Source organism: Salvelinus namaycush, chromosome 19, assembly GCF_016432855.1.
Source record: "Salvelinus namaycush isolate Seneca chromosome 19, SaNama_1.0, whole genome shotgun sequence".
Lineage (NCBI taxonomy): Eukaryota > Metazoa > Chordata > Actinopteri > Salmoniformes > Salmonidae > Salvelinus > Salvelinus namaycush.
This window is the reverse complement of record NC_052325.1, coordinates 15,940,440-15,959,372: the sequence shown is the minus strand read 5'-3', so window position 1 is coordinate 15,959,372 and position 18,933 is coordinate 15,940,440. Positions and strand designations below refer to the sequence as shown.

General features: G+C 41.9%; 2 protein-coding genes across 3 annotated transcripts in view; both read right to left on the bottom strand.

Annotated features, from left to right (window-relative positions):
* Positions 1 to 2,229: 2,229 nt before the first annotated feature.
* Positions 2,230 to 10,762, bottom strand: LOC120064186 (renin receptor-like). The gene is made up of 9 exons (XM_039014586.1): positions 10,631 to 10,762; positions 9,665 to 9,795; positions 9,442 to 9,570; positions 9,214 to 9,309; positions 8,955 to 9,092; positions 6,996 to 7,049; positions 6,696 to 6,845; positions 3,396 to 3,515; positions 2,230 to 3,244 (listed from the first exon to the last, which is right to left on the bottom strand). Exons 1-9 carry the CDS (start codon positions 10,704 to 10,706, stop codon positions 3,050 to 3,052), a joined length of 1,089 nt encoding a protein of 362 aa, XP_038870514.1. The 5' UTR covers positions 10,707 to 10,762; the 3' UTR covers positions 2,230 to 3,049.
* A 6,277-nt stretch (positions 10,763 to 17,039) lies between these two features.
* The window catches only part of LOC120064169 (BCL-6 corepressor-like), a 72,488-nt gene continuing 70,594 nt past the window's right edge, over positions 17,040 to 18,933 (bottom strand). For both annotated transcript variants that reach the window (XM_039014552.1, XM_039014553.1), the window contains one exon: positions 17,040 to 18,910. In XM_039014552.1, the coding sequence (XP_038870480.1) occupies positions 18,442 to 18,910 (469 nt within the window). In that variant the 3' untranslated portion in view covers positions 17,040 to 18,441. The remainder of the gene's footprint in view (positions 18,911 to 18,933) is intronic.

Here is an 18,933-nt window from a genome sequence, read left to right as displayed (position 1 = left end):
CAAGCCCTCAACCAACAATGCAGTTTTAAGAAAAAAAGTTTTACGAAAGTATTTACTAAAATAAACTGAAGTAAAAAATTAAAAAAAATAATAAGAAAAATAGAAACATAACAGATAATTAAGGAGCAACAATAAAATAACAGTAGCAAGGCTACAGTATATACAGGGGGTACCGGTACAGAGTCAATGTGCGGGGGCACAGGTTAGTCGAGGTAATTGAGGTAATATGTACATGTAGGTAGAGGTAAAGTGACTATGCATGGATAATAAACAGAGAGTAGCAGCAGTGTAAAAATGGGGTATGGGGACAATGCAAATAGTCTGGGTAGCCATTTGATTAGCTGTTCAGGAGTCTTATGGCTTAGGGGTAGAAGCTGTTAAGAAGCCTTTTGGACCTAGACTTGGCGCTCCGGTACCGAGAGAGAACAGCAGAGAGAACAGTTTATGACTAGGGTGGCTGGAGTCTTTGGCAATTTTTTGTGCCTTCCTCTGACACGACCTGGTATAGAGGTCCTAGATGGTAGGAAGCTTGGCCCCAGTGATGTACTGGGCCATATGCACTACCCTTTGTAGTGCCTTGCAGTCGGAGGCCGAGCAGTTGCCAATTACTTTAGATTTCCTTACACTGACATAGTGACTGATGTGAGTGAAAGTTGGCGTTACAACAGGTATCTCAGCTTAGTATTTGGACCACTGAGTATGGGCACACTGGACAGAGACTGGGACAGCAAGGGCATGACAACATACATATGTTAAAGAAAAGCTTCCATAGATCAGTGAATAATCAATAATATGACAATATCCTGTTAGGATACTTGGGTTCAGAAACCTCACTCCTATACCCATACAACATCAATTAAATGGAATCACGTATCATGTCATATACTGTTTGGTCTAAAAATCTGTTATCGTTATGGTCATGGTGATATGGGAATGCTTTGACTAAAGTCAGTAAAGTAAGTCTCAAATAGTCTATTGAAAGTGTGTAGGGCTATAAAGATGTTAAAATGTGGCCTCAAGTGAATCCGACTAGATATACAGTTCTATGAATTTATCTTTTTTCAATAAATGTGTAATGATCATAGATTGGTCTCAGCCTGTTATCCAGTGAAACATTTAACCTCAGGATCCACACTTCCGCATGGCTGTCTCTGACAACTGCACAGGGCCGCCGTTAGCGATAACATCATGAGGTTCAGGGGTTATTACGGCTGCCGGTAGATCAGAACCAGATGTCAACTGCTTCTTCTTATTAAAGCTGGAGACAGGAAATAAAGGGAAGAAGAAAACACAGGATTCAAAATACACAGACACAGACAAACACACACCAGTTCTTTGTAAAGGTTATGCAAAGGCCAGACAGGTTATAGAAGACCAGCGCAGGGATTCATTTAGTTACCAAATGACACGACTAGCCTGTCTAATCATGCTGACTGATAATGCTGGATGAGTCTCAGCCATAAATAGCTGGTTATCAAACAAGCTACAAACAAGAGTTAAAAAAGAATCAAATTGAGTAAATTACCATCATGATTGACACATACTGTAAATACTACAGCAGTCTTTTAAAGCCACATGAAGAAGCCTTAGGGTAATAATTACTATAGACAAGTTTTGTCAAACCTATGGAACCTAATGTTGTCCAACCAGGGATAAGAGAGGAACCTACTGAACCATACACAGTTCTTAACTCTGGCATTGTTGGGTACCACAATGATACAGCGATACACAGGCTATGAAATGACTACATGTATTGTTGAAATTTGTCTTTTAAAACTAGATTTGTTCTTTTAGTCATGGATGATGAATGTGTTTGGATAACTGCATTGAACTTAATTGATCTGCCAATGAAAATGTACACTCCTCACTGTCAAATGCTGGCTGAGAGAGAGATAAGCACTGCAAGGCTTTCCACCAAATTAAACAAGCAAAAAACTGTTTTGATTATTTTTTCAAGCATAAAATTACTGAAATAACATGTCACAAGATACTATCATTGGCATGGATGTATAGCCTATGTACCATTACTTCATATCCACAGGAGGCTGCTGAGGGGAGGACGGCTCATAATGATGGCTGGAATGGCGTGAATGGAATGATACCATCAGATTCACATGAATAATGTGTTTTTGTAATACAGTGGATCTGCTGTTACCAAAACAGTTACAAAAGCACGCCAAGCCCGTTACATATTGCAGATTATTTTAGAGGTGAAGTAAAGTACAAACATTAGATGGTAATTCATTTATTGCATATTCAAATGTCAAAGTCACACAACCGCAAAATGCATGCAAGGCGCCTTTACAACCTGCCAGCGAATGTTACACAGACCTTCTCACAATACCAATAAAGCAGTTTCCTTCAGGATATTTGTATTTCTAACTTCAATATATACACCTAGATTTCACTTTAACTTAAAACAGTTTCAAATAGCGAGACAAACGTTTACATCACACACACACACCAATTCTCAGTCTTTCAGGGCATTAGAATAATCATCTTTACTTTTTACAATAAAAATAAAACAGGACATTTGAAATCACCAGGGATGTAGGACAACTACTAAAGAGGACACTCATAAGCAATGTGAAGTGTGGGGTTGAAGGTACAGGACTAGGCCTCAGAGACAGCTCTAGTGTTACAACTCAGCATTAAACTACACAACTACAGCTACTGTATAGTTAACCTCTGCAATTTCTCAAAAGGTGCTAACTAATGAAGTGCATCTCTTATACATGTCATTCATATTGGATAGGACCTTTCCCTCTGCCTGAACAACTGCTACTCTGATGTCTACTCCTAAGCCCATAACCAACCACTAGAAGCTTGTCTATAGCTGAGAGGTTGAATAGGTATACGCTATCTGGTGTGTAATTAGTGCAACCATGGCCTATACTATGCTAAGATAAATTATTTTCACCATATTTCTTAAACCTATCCAACCCATTTAGAATTAGGCCTACACCTTCAGCTCCACTTCTTTATTTTTCACACAAAAGATTCACTAGGAGAGGGCTAATAGGAGGGCTTGAGTGTTGCTGGGCAGACCTTAGTCCAACCTGATCTTCTGATTGGTCATCCTGTAGATAATGCTGTCATATCCTGGGTCCATGTTCCACAGGTTGTATGAGATGACGATAACAGCCAGGGCAAGGATGATCATCAGCCACAGCACGATGTTGAAGATCACGGCATACTCAAAGTTATACTTATAGGCCAGGTTATAGGGACTGCCAGGGTTACTCTGCAGGGGGTGAGAGGGATGTAGAGAAGATTTGCATCCATTGAAACCATATCTATGAATTATGAAGATCCAAATATAAAAACAGGCTTAAGATGTGTAATAGCATAAATGTACATAGATCTACGTATAAAAAAATATTAAATGCACTCACAATTTGTTTGGACTCCAGGATTGAGCGAGATTTCCTGGTAAGTGGAGCCTCAAAGTTCTTCACTGTGACAACCTCCACCACCGCGCTGTCACCATAAAGACCAAACAAGTCCTCACCAAACTAAAGCACAGGAAGTTGAGAGACGTAGAACAAAGAAATTGTGGAAAAACACCACAGTTGGTCTATATAAACATAACGAGATAATGTTTTTATGGTAATCGACACTGAACCAAAATATAAACACACCATGCATATAACGAAATCAGTCAATTGAAATTAATGAATTAGGCCCTAATCTATGGATTTCACATGATATGCATCTGTTGGTCACATACCTTTAAAAAAATGAAGTAGGGTCGTTGATCAGAAAACCAGTCAGTATCAGGTGTGACTAGGGCTGTGGCGGTCACAAAATTTCATCAGCAGGTGATTGTCAAGCAAATAACTGTCGGTCTCACTGTAATTTACCGTTAATTAAACACATTTAGCATCTCCTGGCTTCCACACAAGACACTGATGCAGAACTTTGGAACATCTACATTTTAAAAAGTCTAATAAATCCATGTAATATAGCCTACAGCTTAACAATACATTTATATAGATTTAGATTTATTTTAGACAGGTCTAAAGAAGCATGATATGAAGAAAATGTAGACTATTTCAGAACAGACTAACATACTGAGTTGTCCTTATGTTAGGTACTGATCTGACTATGCCAAATGGCTGTGGGCTACACTAGTTCATTTAGCAGACAAGATCTGCTTAGAATTCCGTGGCATTATTTTATAGTATGAAGAATACAACTGAACAAAGCTGAATAAAATAGAAAGAATATTTTCTCCAAACAATTTGCGACTATTCGGTTAACAAATAAATAGGTACTATTATATGCTATTAGTTATTAATGTAACTTTAGTTGTTCTACAAACGTTGGGCTATATGTTTTGATTTTTAATACATTGTAAGGCTGCATGGCGCGACTCTAATGATGATTTGAAAAAAGTTGCTTGAAAGGCATAAGCTCTGCTTTGTTTTTTTGCGCATGTTGTAGATACTTCATCAGTCTCTCATTCACAATTTGACAAGCACTTAATAACGCCTCAAATTTCACGCCGGCATCCCCTTTGTGTGGCCCTAATGCACCCTAAAAAAATCCATGCCTTTTGCGGCCATTGTGCCCAACAAGATTAATATTCCAAACATAGTCTGGAACAGTTGGTGATACAATAGATCCCAAATTAATACAACTAGCATCAAAAATGCTTTTATTATAAAAGATGCATTTTTATGGTGAAAATGATCTTCCCCAAACTTGAAACTCACACGCTGCTTATGTATGCCAGTTAGGCTCTACACCCCTTGTAAAGCAGATTAATGTGCTTAATTTTAAATAGTTATTTGGCCACTTTAGTTGTGATACAAAGCGTATGAAAACATTTAGGCCTATGGGCTAGGTTACATGAGGTGTGTGACTACGATTAGAAAAAGTCACAAAAAAAGGCATTGTTTCTTATGCTGGGCATCATTCACAAGTGATAATATATAATTCACAAGTGATAGGCTAATATAGGACACCCATCAGACTATTCTTGATTTAATCTTTTCTTTGCATATACTAAATAATAAGGGAAATTTGTTTTGATTAAAAATGGACCATTATCATGCACAACTCAAAACAGTGGCAGCGGGAAAAATGCACTTAAATAGCAAATGGAGAACGCTTTTCCCACGGTTCATTTTCATGCCAGCCAGGTAGGCTATACTCCTCTGGTAAAGAGAAGCTATGTGCTTAATATTAGGAAAGTTGAGAAATAAATATAGTAGGCTTAGCTTATATAAAGCTGATGGGATCCTCCTCTTTTTAGTAGAGGCCATCACTCTGTTCTCACGCAATTGCATAACAGAGAGAAATGTTGCGCAAAAGTGTTTGATTAGATTTTTGATTACATTTGCATTGATGTCAGAGTGACAATAGAGTACTGAGTACCAGGCAGTTAGCAAGTTTGGTAGGCTACTAATGACCATCAACAGCATCGTTCACGTGGAATTTGACTGCCTTCATGACTGGTGACCGCCGGTGTGGCGGTAATACGGTCACCGCAACAGCCCTAGGTGTGACCACCATTTTCCTCATGCAGCGTGACACATCTTCTTCACATAGAGTTGATCAGGCTGTTGATTGTGGCTTGTGGAATGTTATCCCACTCCTCTTCAATGGCTGTGCGACATTGCAGGATATTGGAGGGAACTGGAACATGCTGCCGTATACGTCGATCCAGAGCATCCCAAACGTGCTCAATGGGTGACTTGTCTGGTGAGTAAGCAGGCCATGGAAGAACTGGGCCATTTTCAGCTTTGCATTATGCTGAAACGTGATGTCGGCAGATGAGTGGCACGACAATGGGCCTCAGGATCATCACGTTATCGCTGTGCATTTAAATTGCCATCAATAAAATGCAATTGTGTTCATTGTCTGGAGCTTATGTCTGCCCATACCATAAACCCACCGCCACCATGTACTCTGTTCACAACATTGACATCAGCAAACCGCTCACCCACACAAAGGCATACACGCTGTCTGCCATCTGCCCTGTACAGTTGAAACAGGGATTCAACCGTGAAGATCACATTTCTCCAGAGTGCCAGTGAACATCAAAGGTGAGCATTTGCCCACTGAAGTTGGTTACGACGCCAAACTGCAGTCAGGTCAAGACCCTGGTGAGGACGACCAGCACACAGATGAGCTTCCCTGAGACGGTTTCTGACAGTTTATGCAAAAATGCTTTGGTTGTGCAAAACCACAGTTTCATCAGCTGTCCGGGTGGCTGGTCTCAGACGATCCCGCAGGTGAAGAAGCTGGATGTGGAGGTCCTGGGCTGGCGTGGTTACACGTGGTCTGTGGTTGTGAGGCCGGTTGGACGTACTGCCAAATTCTCTAAAACGAAGTTGGCTTACGGTAGAGCAATGCATATTCAAGTCTCTGGCAACAGCTCTGGTGGACATTCCTGCAGTCAGCATGCCAATCTGTGGCATTGTGTTGCTGTTAGAGAAAACTGCACATTTTTGGATTATCTTGGCAAAGGAGAAATGCACACTAACAGGGATGCAAAATGTCAGGGCTCTTTGATTTCAGCTCATGAAACCAACAGTTTACATATTGCGTTTATATTTTTGTTCAGTGTACATAAATTGATTTTACAACCATAAACCATTGCCTTCTGTACTTGGCCATTTAGGAGTAAGTCACACCACTAAGACATGTTATGAATACAGAGTATGGGCATTCCCCCTTGTGCTTACCTTCTGTAGGACATTGGCCAGAATGGCAGTGGCGTCTTGGTACTGAGAGGAGTCCTGTCCGTAGCGACGGCCCAGCTCCTCCAGGCCAGACAGCTCCAGGGAGTACAGGTCAGGGGAGTGGTCCTTGGCCAGGTGCCTGTGTCTCTGCAGCTACACGAGTGTGAGGGGGGTAGACAATCAACATTAGCAGCTAATGAAGAAGCAGAACATGCTGTGAGGCTCTGGGGATGGCACTGCTGTGCTCAGATTTAAATGATCCAATCCCCCTGTGCCCAACAAATGATATATTCAGAGTCTTACCAGGGCAGTGATGTCATGTAGAACCTGGACCTCAGACAGGAAGAGCAGATCAGCCTATAGGGAGAGAGAAAAGTCAGAGGTCAACATTTGAAGTGGTCAACCCTTACCGTTCTTGTTCACTTTTACAGGGGACAGACACAGAACCAGCACTATTTATGCATGTTAGTGTTGCATGGTATACCGGTACCACGGTAATATCATGGTATCAAAACGCCATGATATTTATGATACCAACATTTTAGAACGCCGTAGTAACGTTTCATATGATACCGAGCTAAGGAACCCGCTGGGGCAGTTATAAAACATGTATTAAGTCAGTTTATAAATTGTACAAAAAAAAATTAAGCAACATCAACTATTCTCTTGTATGTGCCGGTCCAATAATGTCCACTTGACTTTCATGGGCATATCACGTGGCAGCAGTGATCTGCCAGCCGTATACCCCCCATCAGCCATCAGCCATCATTTACATTTGAGTAATTTAGCAGATGCTCTTATCCAGAGCGACTTACAGTAGTGAGTGCAGACATTTCATACTTTCTCCGTACTGGTCCCCCAGTGGGAATCAGACCCACAAAACTGAAGTTGCAAGCGCCATGCTCTACCAACTGAGCCACACGGGACTCACCTGCATCATTCACCTGCTTCTCTCAGTCTGCTCATTATTCCTCCATCAGTTTAAAAAAATGTATTTAACCATGGGGGGTTGCAGACCCTGATAAGTCTTCTGTTGTTACATTTGTACATTTGATACATTGGAGCAGCACTCAGAGCAAGCAAAGTTTATACTCCGTATATAATTTCATCCCTGGTATAACCAACAGCACAGGCCAGTCATAGGCTTTACAAGTTTGTTGTCACACAGCAGTGCCAGAGAGGAAAAAACTTTGTGACAGTCATCCTTGCAGCTTAGAGAAACAGCTTGTCTTTGCTCAAACGGGGGAAAAATATGACTCATTAACAGAGCTACCTTTTTTTCTTCCCACGTGATTTTGTGCACATTTGATATAATTTCACAAACCATTTCACAGGGCGTTTTAAACTAATCCCAGGCCGCTAATGGCTTTGATCACAAACAACTTTGTTCAGTCATGTTACCTAGCTAGTTAACAACCTGGTAACAGCAACAACCTGGTAACAGCAACAACCTGGTAACAGCAACAACCTGGTAACAGCAACAACCTGGTAACAGCAACAACCTGGTAACAGCAACAACCTGGTAACAGCAACAACCTGGTAACAGCAACAACCTGGTAACAGCAACAACCTGGTAACAGCAACAACCTGGTAACTTGACACTAGGTCTAGGTAAATTTGATTGGCACAGGAAGAAAGGAAAAGTGTCTGCTACTCTTGAGATGTGCTTCAAAGGTATGATTCATATGGTCTAATGTAAGCCTAAACTATCACACAGTTCTTTCTGGTACTCCTTACATTCTGTTTGGTGTCTAACGTTTCTTAAAGTTGGGAGCCGTGTGTATGTTTGTGGGAGAGAGAGTGTGTGTGTTTATGAGAGACAGAGTGTGTGAGGGAGGTAGAGTGTGTGTGTGTCTGTATGTATGTTAACTGAAGAGTAAAGACAGTTTCATGCAGTGTTTTCCCCCTTACTGCTACAATGAAAGCAGATCATTATGTATGGATATTCCTTCCTCCCATTCCACCAGCCAAATCACAGGTAGGCCTTTCAAATATCAGCAAATCAGCCATTCTACGCAGTATTCTATTATACAGCGAACAGTGTGAAGTTAAATTCAATATGTGTATTGAGTAGAAGTGTAAATATCAGTGAGTTTGTTTTGCACATGCGCATCACGTTTAGAAAACGGGAATACGTGCTGGGGACGGGGCAAACAGAACGCTAGGCCACTGAATTTTTTACCCTGTTGTATTGCAATACTAGTCAGTATCATGATACTTGGCCTGGTATCGTTAGTATCGTGACGAGACTAATGCATGTACCTCAGCATTGCGGCTGAGGGAGTTGAGTGGCAGGGAGGCGAGCACAGAGCCATCCTGGGAGAGACGAGCACGAATCTGCTGCAGGGTCACAGGCAGGTCCTCAAACACAGCGTTGGCCTTTCCCAGCATGTACAGCCTCTGTAGACACACATACACAGGATAACATTACCATGACCTGCACATACCAACCCTCTGTATAGTAAAACACAGCGACACACACTCAGGTGCTCATCAAATAATGTGCTGGTGCATACAGTACCTCCTCGCTAGGGGCCAGCTGGAGCACCACAGGAGTGTCCTCAGCAAAGAGAGTGTGAATCGTCTCAGCCACACTGTCCAGGGTGAAGGGCACCGGCTGCAGGAGAGGGAACAAGGGATAAGTTATTAATAATAGAGCTTCTGTGAAAAATCTGATTAAAAGGAATCTCGCACAACTTTGCTACTCCCCAACCACCACCTTACTGATTGGAACTCTGGTCACACTCACATTCTCCAGGGGGTAGGAGGCCACACTCTGGGGCAGGGCCAGGCTGTCCACCCCCCTCACCACCACCAGCACATTGGCCCTGGGACGCTGGAACAAAGGACCTGCCCGGAGGCCTGGCCAGGAGAGATCCTACACACACAGACACAATACACAAGATTTTAGTATATAATATACAACAAAATAGGCTTGCACACCTACACAAACATTGGATCAGTGTGTGTACCTCCTGGATGGAGAAACCCATAGTCAGAGCCACCATATCTGGAATCTTCTCCCCTGATATCGGCCAGTCTCCCTTTTGGAAGGACACATACTCAGGGGCCTGCAATATGGTGAGGCTGTCCCCCTGAACACCTGAGGGAAAACAGAAGGAACAAATCTATAAACAACTTCCAATAACGTCTAAACAGCAAAGGTCATTCCATACTGTGTGTGGAGGGGACACAAGGGCCACATACCTAGCCATATCATAAGACCATGGAGGATAATCTAGGTCGGTTCTGACAGTATAGTGTTGCTATTTGGTCCCACTTGACTGTTAATTAAAAACAGCGAATTACACTGTTTTATGAATGGCAGAGCCGGGCAACAGTAGCTAGTTAGCCGGAGTCTCGTGACTGGAAAAGCAGAACAATGTTTGAGGAAGTTGAGTGAATCAGATTTTGGTATGCCGTCTGTCACATGATACTGAACTGGCTAGTTGCTCCCCTGAGAGTCTAGTTAGTTTGACAGCTAAAAATGAACCGATGGATGGCTAGATATTGTTGTTCATAACAACAAATGGGGTCAAACTGCGGGAAATGGCTCACGTTAGCCGGCGATTATGTCGTCCCACTCCCAGCTGGTGCGGGTTGTTGGCTGTCAAATTGACGTTAGCTAGCTAGCATCCTAGGGCAATTAGGCCCAACAAGCAGTATCTACTCATTATACCACCATATTTAAAGTGGAAAAAACATGTCTTTCCACAAATGATTGCTTACTATCTTTCTATCAACAGGATTGGAAGTGTTTTTCCAAGTCGTATTATCTTTTCTTCAGCAGTAACTAGCTAGCTAGTTCCTGTATTTAGCTAGCTATCAATTTCAAGCAGAGAACTCGCTACTAGTAACAACGTTATCTGCATGAGATCATTTCCAGAAAACCATCTAGATCAGTAGGTAAATAATCAGAAGATTTCCATCTCTTATACCTGACGTAAAAGCTGAGCAGAAGATTAGCGCTACGGTGAATAAAGACTCCATCCTTCGGCGATTTTCCAGCGACATCTTTCTCCTTGCTCTAACGTAAATCAACTGACTCGCTTGTCCCGAAAATGGTAGCAATGCATGATGGGTATGAATTGGTAATCTGCAGAAATTACATTGATTGATTTCTGCAATTATTTTCATTGTATGGCTATTGCAATATGGAGCTCATTGTCTCCGTACTTTTACATTTTCAGGTAATGAAAATCAATACCACAAGCAGGGGCTATTCGATATACTGTAGTACAGTGGTCACCAACCTTTTCTGAGTTTACATCACTTTGTGAGTCAAAATGCAAACCGAGATTTACCCCTCAGATTTTTTACACAATATAAAACATATTAATCAATGCCACATTAACCAATTAAAAACAGTTCTGTAGCAATGAGGTTTGTGCAGTAGGCTATAGGCCCAATACATTATCACTGCATATTGGCTGTGCTTCAATTGCCCTGCAAATGTTGTTCTTCTTAGACCATTTTGAAATTATATTGAAAAAATATAGGTATATGATCACACTATGAATATATAATTAGTTGTATTACTTGTGAGGCACAGCTGAGTGTGCATAAAAAAAAGCGGAGCCTTTTTTGTGTGTGTACTAGTGGCCTGCATTTGATGGTCAATGTGAGGCGAGGGAGGGTAGTGATTGTCATTCTGAGTATTTTCGGTGAGACGGTTCATTTGGCTACGTTCATGTAAAAGAGCCGGCTCATTTAGCTCCCAAACGGCTCTTCGTTAAAAATGCTTAAAAATCTACCTAGAACCATGAACAAATTGCAAACCTCAAAAGGTAGTCTACCATTATGTAATGAAATGCGTGTTCAAATACATTTAACCTGGATTCATTATTACATAACCTGGGAAATCGTACACATTCACCTTCTTTCGAGAATTATCTTGTAAATCATCTGCAGAAAAACGTTGTTTTGAGTTCAAAAAGCAGTTGTAGCAGTATGCAAATTATGGAGCCAAATCGAGCGGCGATGAGGCTGCCTCTCACCCGGCTCACTGACATGTCCCTCCGCTCATATTCCTCGATAATAAAAAAGACACAATCCGCAAAGAATAACAACGCAAGCTTACCGGAACACTTTTCTATACTCATTCATTCAGTGGCGATTTTACTATTCAAATATTGGTGGCGCAACAAACCCAAAAAAGTGTGGGACGCATGTCAGCAAAGCCACAACACAACACTAAACAATACATTAATTGCACTATAACGGTGACAAACGGTGCCCACAAACTATTAGGGCCTACATAAAGCTGTCCCAACAGCAGAGTCCCTCCCAACAGCAGTCCCAACACCTTACTACTGCTACACCTGCCTATCAGCGGAGCCTTATCTGGCTGCGAAACAGTTCATTCAGCCTCATTTACTGCCTTTAAAAAAAAAAACATAGCTGATATGGCTGACTTGCTTAAACAAATGTGGTTTCTGCTGACAATTGAGATGTATAAACTATGGCATAAGGGGACGACAAAATGGATAACAGGCAATCCGTAATTTCAATTAAGATTAATGAGTGAGCTAGGATGGACGTAGCCAGTATAACTATTTATTCAGCACTTTTGAAATTTTTATTTTTTATTTTACCTTTATTTAACCTGGTAAGCTAGTTGAGAACAAGTTCTCATTTACAACTGCGACCTGGCCAAGATAAAGCAAAGCAGTGCGACACAAACAACAACACAGAGTTACACATGGAATAAACAAGCGTACAGTCAATAACACAATAGAAAAAAAAGAACGTCTATATACAGTGTGTGCAAATGGCGTGAGGAGGAAGGCAATAAATAGTTCATAGTAGCGAAGTAATTACAATTTAGCAGATTAACACTGGAGTGATAACTGAGCAGATGATGATGTACAAGTAGAGATACTGGTGTGCAAAAGAGCAAAAAAATTGAAAACAATATGGGGATGAGGTAGGTAGATTGGGTGGGCTATTTACAGATGGACTATGTACAGCTGCAGCGATCGGTTAGCTGCTCAGATAGCTGATGTTTAAAGTTAGTGAGGGAAATATAAGTCTCCAGCTTCAGCAATTTTTGCAATTCGTTCCAGTCACTGGCAGCAGAGAACTGGAAGGAAAGGCGGCCAAAGGGGGTGTTGGCTTTGGGGATGACCAGTGAGATATACCTGCTGGAGTGCGTGCTACGGGTGGGTGTTGTTATCGTGACCAGTGAGTTGAGATAAGGCGGAGCTTTACCTAGCATAGACTTATAGATGACCTGGAGCCAGTGGGTCTGGCAACGAATATGTAGCGAGGGCCAGCCTACTAGAGCATACAGGTCGCAGTGGTGGGTGGTATAAGGGGCTTTGGTAACAAAACGGATGGCACTGTGATAGACTGCATCCAGTTTGCTGAGTAGAGTATTGGAAGCTATTTTGTAGATGACATCGCCGAAGTCGAGGATTGGTAGGATAGTCAGTTTTACTAGGGTAAGTTTGGCGGCGTGAGTGTAGGAGGCTTTGTTGCGAAATAGAAAGCCGATTCTAGATTTGATTTTGGATTGGAGATGTTTAATATGAGTCTGGAAGGAGAGTTTACAGTCTAGCCAGACACCTAGGTATTTGTAGTTGTCCACAGATTCTAGGTCAGAACCGTCCGGGGTAGTGATGCAGGTCGGGCGGGCGGGTGAGGGCAGCGAACGGTTGAAAAGCATGCATTTGGTTTTACTAGCGTTTAAGAGCAGTTGGAGGCCACGGAAGGAGTGTTGTATGGCATTGAAGCTCGTTTGGAGGTTAGTTAACACAGTGTCCAAAGAAGGGCCAGATGTATACAGGATGGTGTCGTTTGCGTAGAGCTGGATCAGGGAATCACCCGCAGCAAGAGCGACATCATTGATATATACAGAGAAAAGAGTCTGCCCGAGAATTGAACCCTGTGGTACCCCCATAGAGACTGCCAGAGGTCCGGACAACAGGCCCTCCGATTTGACACACTGAACTCTGTCTGCAAAGTAGTTGGTGAACCAGGCGAGGCAGTCATTTGAGAAACCAAGGCTATTGAGTCTGCCGATGAGAATACGGTGACTGACAGAGTCGAAAGCCTTGGCCAGGTCGATGAAGACGGCTGCACAGTACTGTTTTTTATCGATGTCGGTTATGATATCGATTAGGACCTTGAGCGTGGCTGAGGTGCACCCTTGACCAGCTCGGAAACCGTATTGCACAGCGGAGAAGGTACGGTGGGATTGAAAATGGTCAGTGATCTGTTTGTTAACTTGGCTTTCGAAGACTTTAGAGAGGCAGGGCAGGATGGATATAGGTCTATAACAGTTTGGCTCTAGAGTGTCATGTACAGCAACAGAATTCAGAACATGGGCCGTTCTTACAGTTTTCTCCCTGTACACCAAGTGAGAGCTGTAGGATAAATAAAGGGGGCATATAAGCAGACAATGAAAGCTCTTACAATATTCAATGATTGCATTTCTCAAAAACAGGTTATAGGCTACATGTGCACCACCAAGTCAGAACAGTAGGTGAAAATACGAGGTGAAAATAGACCAAATTATTAGGGTGAGGCACATGGGCTACTAACAGCTTACTGCACAACATAAACAGTATTACTTTCTTAGCTACATCTCCCTGGCATATTACATCATTTATGCAGCAGCATACAGTACATTTTTGGACTCACCTTGTTGTGCTGTGCTCACTTGAACAGGAAGGTGGTGCGGCGGTCCTTTGTGGGCAAATTCTGACATCAAACTTTGTCATCAAAGTCTGGCATTCTCTGGATTTATTGTGCTTTCAAGACAACTAGGAACTAAAAAAAAAAAAAGTTGATTCATGATGACGTCAGTGATCTTCAGGTCATAGCTCTAGAAAGAGGGCCGAGTTCCGTTTTTACAATTCCGAGTTGGATGAAAGTTCAAAACGTATTTTCCCAGTCGTAGCTCGTTTTTACAGAGTTCCCAGTTGTCTTGAACTCACTAAAGTCAGATTTTGCAGGTTCGAGTTAACTGTTGTTTTGAGCCTGGCAGGTAGCCTAGTGGTTAGAGCATTGGACTAGTAACCGAAAAGTTGCAAGATTGAATCGCTGAGCTGACAAGGTAAAAATCTGTCATTCTGCCCCTGAACAAGGCAGTTAACCCACTGTTCTTAGGCTGTCATTGAAAATAAGAATTTGTTCTTAACTGACTTGTGTAGTTAAATAAAGGTACAATAAATAAATAAAATATCATGCTTCATTGACAGCATGTTGAATGTTTATAATTTTAAACTAAGAAAAGAGACCCTTAGTCTTAGACTTGGGACCACACAGCCACTCCACTGAATAGCAGGCTAATGATTACTTTGCAATGCTTGCAGTTAGCCACGGACTCCTTCCAAACCACTCATTGTTGAATTTGCGATTTCCAACTTGTTGTGTAGTGTTTATGACCACTGGCCGATGAGCACCGATACGTTTGATCTATAATTTCTCTTCATTATTTCTCTTCATATTACAAGGATTAAAAAGGATTTGCCAGTAGATTGTCGACTTGATTCATGACTACTAGCTAAGATTTTGAAAGTATGATGTTGACATGATCAGTCCAATCAAAGCTACTGTAGATATAATGTGATTTGACATCATTTTATCTGTGGCAAATGACCTTGAGCCTTCTTGAATGGGCACTTCTAATGTAATTCTATGGTAGCACCCAAGGGGCTAGAATTGTTTAGGTCTACCCTAAGACTTGGCAAGACGTAGTGTCCCCATGAGTGACAGAACACTGGGCCAATCACGGCGCAACACTCCATATTTTCTGCTGGCTTGCCCCACCACTATAGAAAGCACTGAGCTGGGCTGAAACACCTGCATTTTGGAGCTGTCTTACTCAAGAAAACAAAAAAGAGACCATGTTTGTATGCGGCTTTATTAACTCAATGATATATATATATATTTATTTTTTTTTACATTGTTTGCAAACTGATATGTGACGCGTAGTAATGCCTAAATAACATGCAAAACAGGACTCAAAACAGGTGGGGCTCTGCCCTGCTCTGAATGATGGGTCGCCACTGTATTCATTGCAGCTGCAGTTCTTGCTGTAGCAAGTGGAAATCGTGAGAAAGTAAAATAATATATGTTTATTAAGAATGAATGTACTAATTAAAACAGAAGCTATTTTCTGTAGCCTATTCTTAAGTCTCTCTCTAGTAATGGTTTTCTAAGTTTTGAAATCTCACAGTATCAACTTTGCTGTGCGTTCCAGGTTTCTTTTAACCGTCTATGGCTCAAGGAAATGTGCGTTCACGGTGATCTGGGCTATCTGATTGGCCAGCGGTAGGCACTTGGTTTACTCTCTGGGTCTGCAGGGTAGGCGGAGTTCTACCTTCAGACACCTGAAGGGTTCAAAATGGAAACGCTTTGCCTCCCCGGCGCTAGGACTGCTGAATCAAGTGCGCCTACCACCAACAGCGCGAAACGAATAAAACAAATAGGAACACAAAGCTTATATCGTTGGGTTTTTTACAGAAATGTTAGGCGATCGACTAGGAATGCCTTGGAGATCGAGCAGTGGTTGGGTGACGGTTGCGGTAGTACAAAACATCCGTGTTCACTTTCTCTTCACCTGTAATATCAAGTACATCCACTGAGTGGGGGTATATGAACATACATGAACTAACCAGGGTCCATATAGGCCAGCTATTGGCAACTCCAGCCCTCAGGGGCCAGTGGTGTCACTTCTTCCGCCATCCCTAGAAAACACAGCTGATGAAACAAATTGTGTTCTAGAGTAAAGGTCATGATTAGTTGATCATTGGATTCAGGTGTGTTAGCTGGAGTTGGGGCAAAAGTGACACCAATCTGGGGACTGGAGTTGCCATCCCTGATTTAGGACTACTAAGGATGTAATTCCAAGGATTTGTGAATGTCAGGGTCATATTCTGAATGTAAAGTCATTTTTATTTAATTTTATGGTCAGCTTTATCCCATTTGATGTTCAATCATTTACTTTCTTTGCAAACTTGTCACCTCCACAAAACAGTATCTATTAAAGCTGTGTGTTTATCCAGGCTGTTGGCTTCATTTGGCTTGAGGGAGTCTTGTCTTGTTCCTGAGTAGGCTACTGCATCTCCCCTCCACCCCCTTATCCTTGAGCATTCAGGATGGGGCTCAGAACGGTCTAGCTACATTAAACAAGTATGCAAGTATGTGTGCAGGTGAAATATTGAAGCAGCACAACTTTTGCACCAACTGTCTGGAGGTCTTTGTAGGTCAAGACTAGACAGATTGGGTCTAGAAAAGCCAGGGACATATATGCCTTATGTCCAAAGCTTAGATGGGTCCATGTAAGCCCTTCAATAATAATCACATAATGAGAAGCAAAACATTCAGAATAACTTTATCTTGCAGTTTTTAAGATTTATTTTAAAGCATTTTTTTTGTAAAATATAAATACAAATGAGATATTTTAATTGCAAAGTTAAAACAAAAAAATGACCCATCAAACAGTAAAACTGATACTGTACTGCAATAGCCACCCTGTTATGTACAAGCTCTGTGCTGAAGGGCGAATATCTTCTCATCATCTTTAAAACGTTCCTATTATACAAAAAACACATCTCTCTGCAGTTTAGCAGACTAAATGAGAAGCAGATTGAACACAGGTTCAAAACAGCCCCTGAGGGTGAAGAGGGCGCTAAGTCTGTCTGAGCAGACCAGAAAACTATTAGAAGAGATCGTCAACGTTTGTTTCCTATCAACACAAAATGTCACATTCAAAAGCGCAGCCTCAGTGCTCAGACTGTACACACTGCCGTATAAACTGACACACACATAATGTACTGTTTAACACACATACTGTACACACACAAACAGGGGCGTCATGCACCCCAAAAATGTGAGGGGGCACAAAGTGAGTGAGGATTGGTTGGGGGTTGGTTTGGAGGTGGGCTAGGACCCCCTATCCTGAAGTTGGAGAATGTAGCATTTTTCAAACACCTGAAACAGCTTTTAAAAAATTAAATCTGGAGCCATAATCATTATGCTTAATTCTATGTAAAAACTAAAAAAAAGTATATTTTCTTTCGGCATATCCTCCTGACTGGCGGTTCTTTTTTTAAAAGAAACTAAATATGCTTCTCTGCATCTCTGATTAAATCTTGTTAAAAGATTGAAAGGAATGTTAGTCTTATTCAGTACATTTAGTTATTGTTTGCTTTTCTAAAGTCTACCAACGGTGCCAGCAGGCATGCTAGATAAAATAGTTAGACAAGCTAGCTATGGCTTCTTGTTAGTGAATAATGAGGTTGGTAGATTGGGAACCTATTTGCGCTAGCTAAAGCCAACTTCATAAAACAGCCAAGTGGCTAGTATTACAAAAAATATATATAATAATACAAAAAATATATATTGCAATTTGGATTTATTTTTTCATAACAGGACAAATCTGAGAGGGAACGTGCCTCTGTGACATGGGCATGACGCCTCTGTACACAACCTTTCATTCATGACAACACCACACTTTGAAGGATAGAAATTGAGAAAACATTTCCAGATATATTTATATATTTATACATATATTAATACATTTATAAAAAATAAGACCATTGTTAAGTTACAGTCGTCTCTCCATCTTTACTTGATGGACATACATATTCAGTCTCTGCTGCTCTGTCTGTACTGTGTCCAGCACACAGGTACAGAGCAGGGGTTCAATCTCAGATCTCAGGGCGGTGGTCTTATTCATTCACCCATTTTAACCCCCCACTGTAGAGCAGGGATTCAGAATTCAGGGTCAAAGTTCAGGTCACGACCTTCTGTTAGCGTTAGCCTTAGCTTTAACATGAGTGCTACCATTAGTCTTAGCGCTAATGTTACCTTTAGCCATAGCCCTAATGTTCCCATTGACCTTAGCGTTAACGTTACTGTTAGCATTAGCCATAGCCCTAATGTTCCCATTGACATTAGCCTTTTCGTCAACATTAGCGTTAGCCTCCGGGGGTTCGTCCCAGCGGTCGTCGAGGCACTCCAGATTAGAACCCAGCAGAGCGGCCAGTTCAGCACTCCCCTCCACCAGGTCCAGCAGCTCCTTGCTGTCAGGCTGGAAGCCCTCCAGCTCGTCTGAGCAGGAAAAGAGCTGGGAGAGAGATGCCTGGCGGTAAAACTCTGCCTCGGCCATCGTCACCACCTCCATGTGGGGGAAGGAGGAGCGGAAGGAACGGGCAGACATTCGCAGCCGCCGGAGAACATCTGAGAGGAGAAGCCAGTTCCTGGGCCTGAGGAGGTGACGAGAGCGGGA

Excerpts from the sequence above, each read along its gene's own strand:
- LOC120064186 (XM_039014586.1), bottom strand. The coding sequence starts at position 10,706 with ATGTCGCTGGAAAATCGCCGAAGGATGGAGTCTTTATTCACCGTAGCG. Across the intron at positions 9,310-9,441 it reads CCTCCTACCCCCTGGAGAAT|CCGGTGCCCTTCACCCTGGA; the intron begins GTGAGTGTGACC and ends CCTCTCCTGCAG. Across the intron at positions 6,846-6,995 it reads TACATGACATCACTGCCCTG|CTGCAGAGACACAGGCACCT; the intron begins GTAAGACTCTGA and ends ACACTCGTGTAG.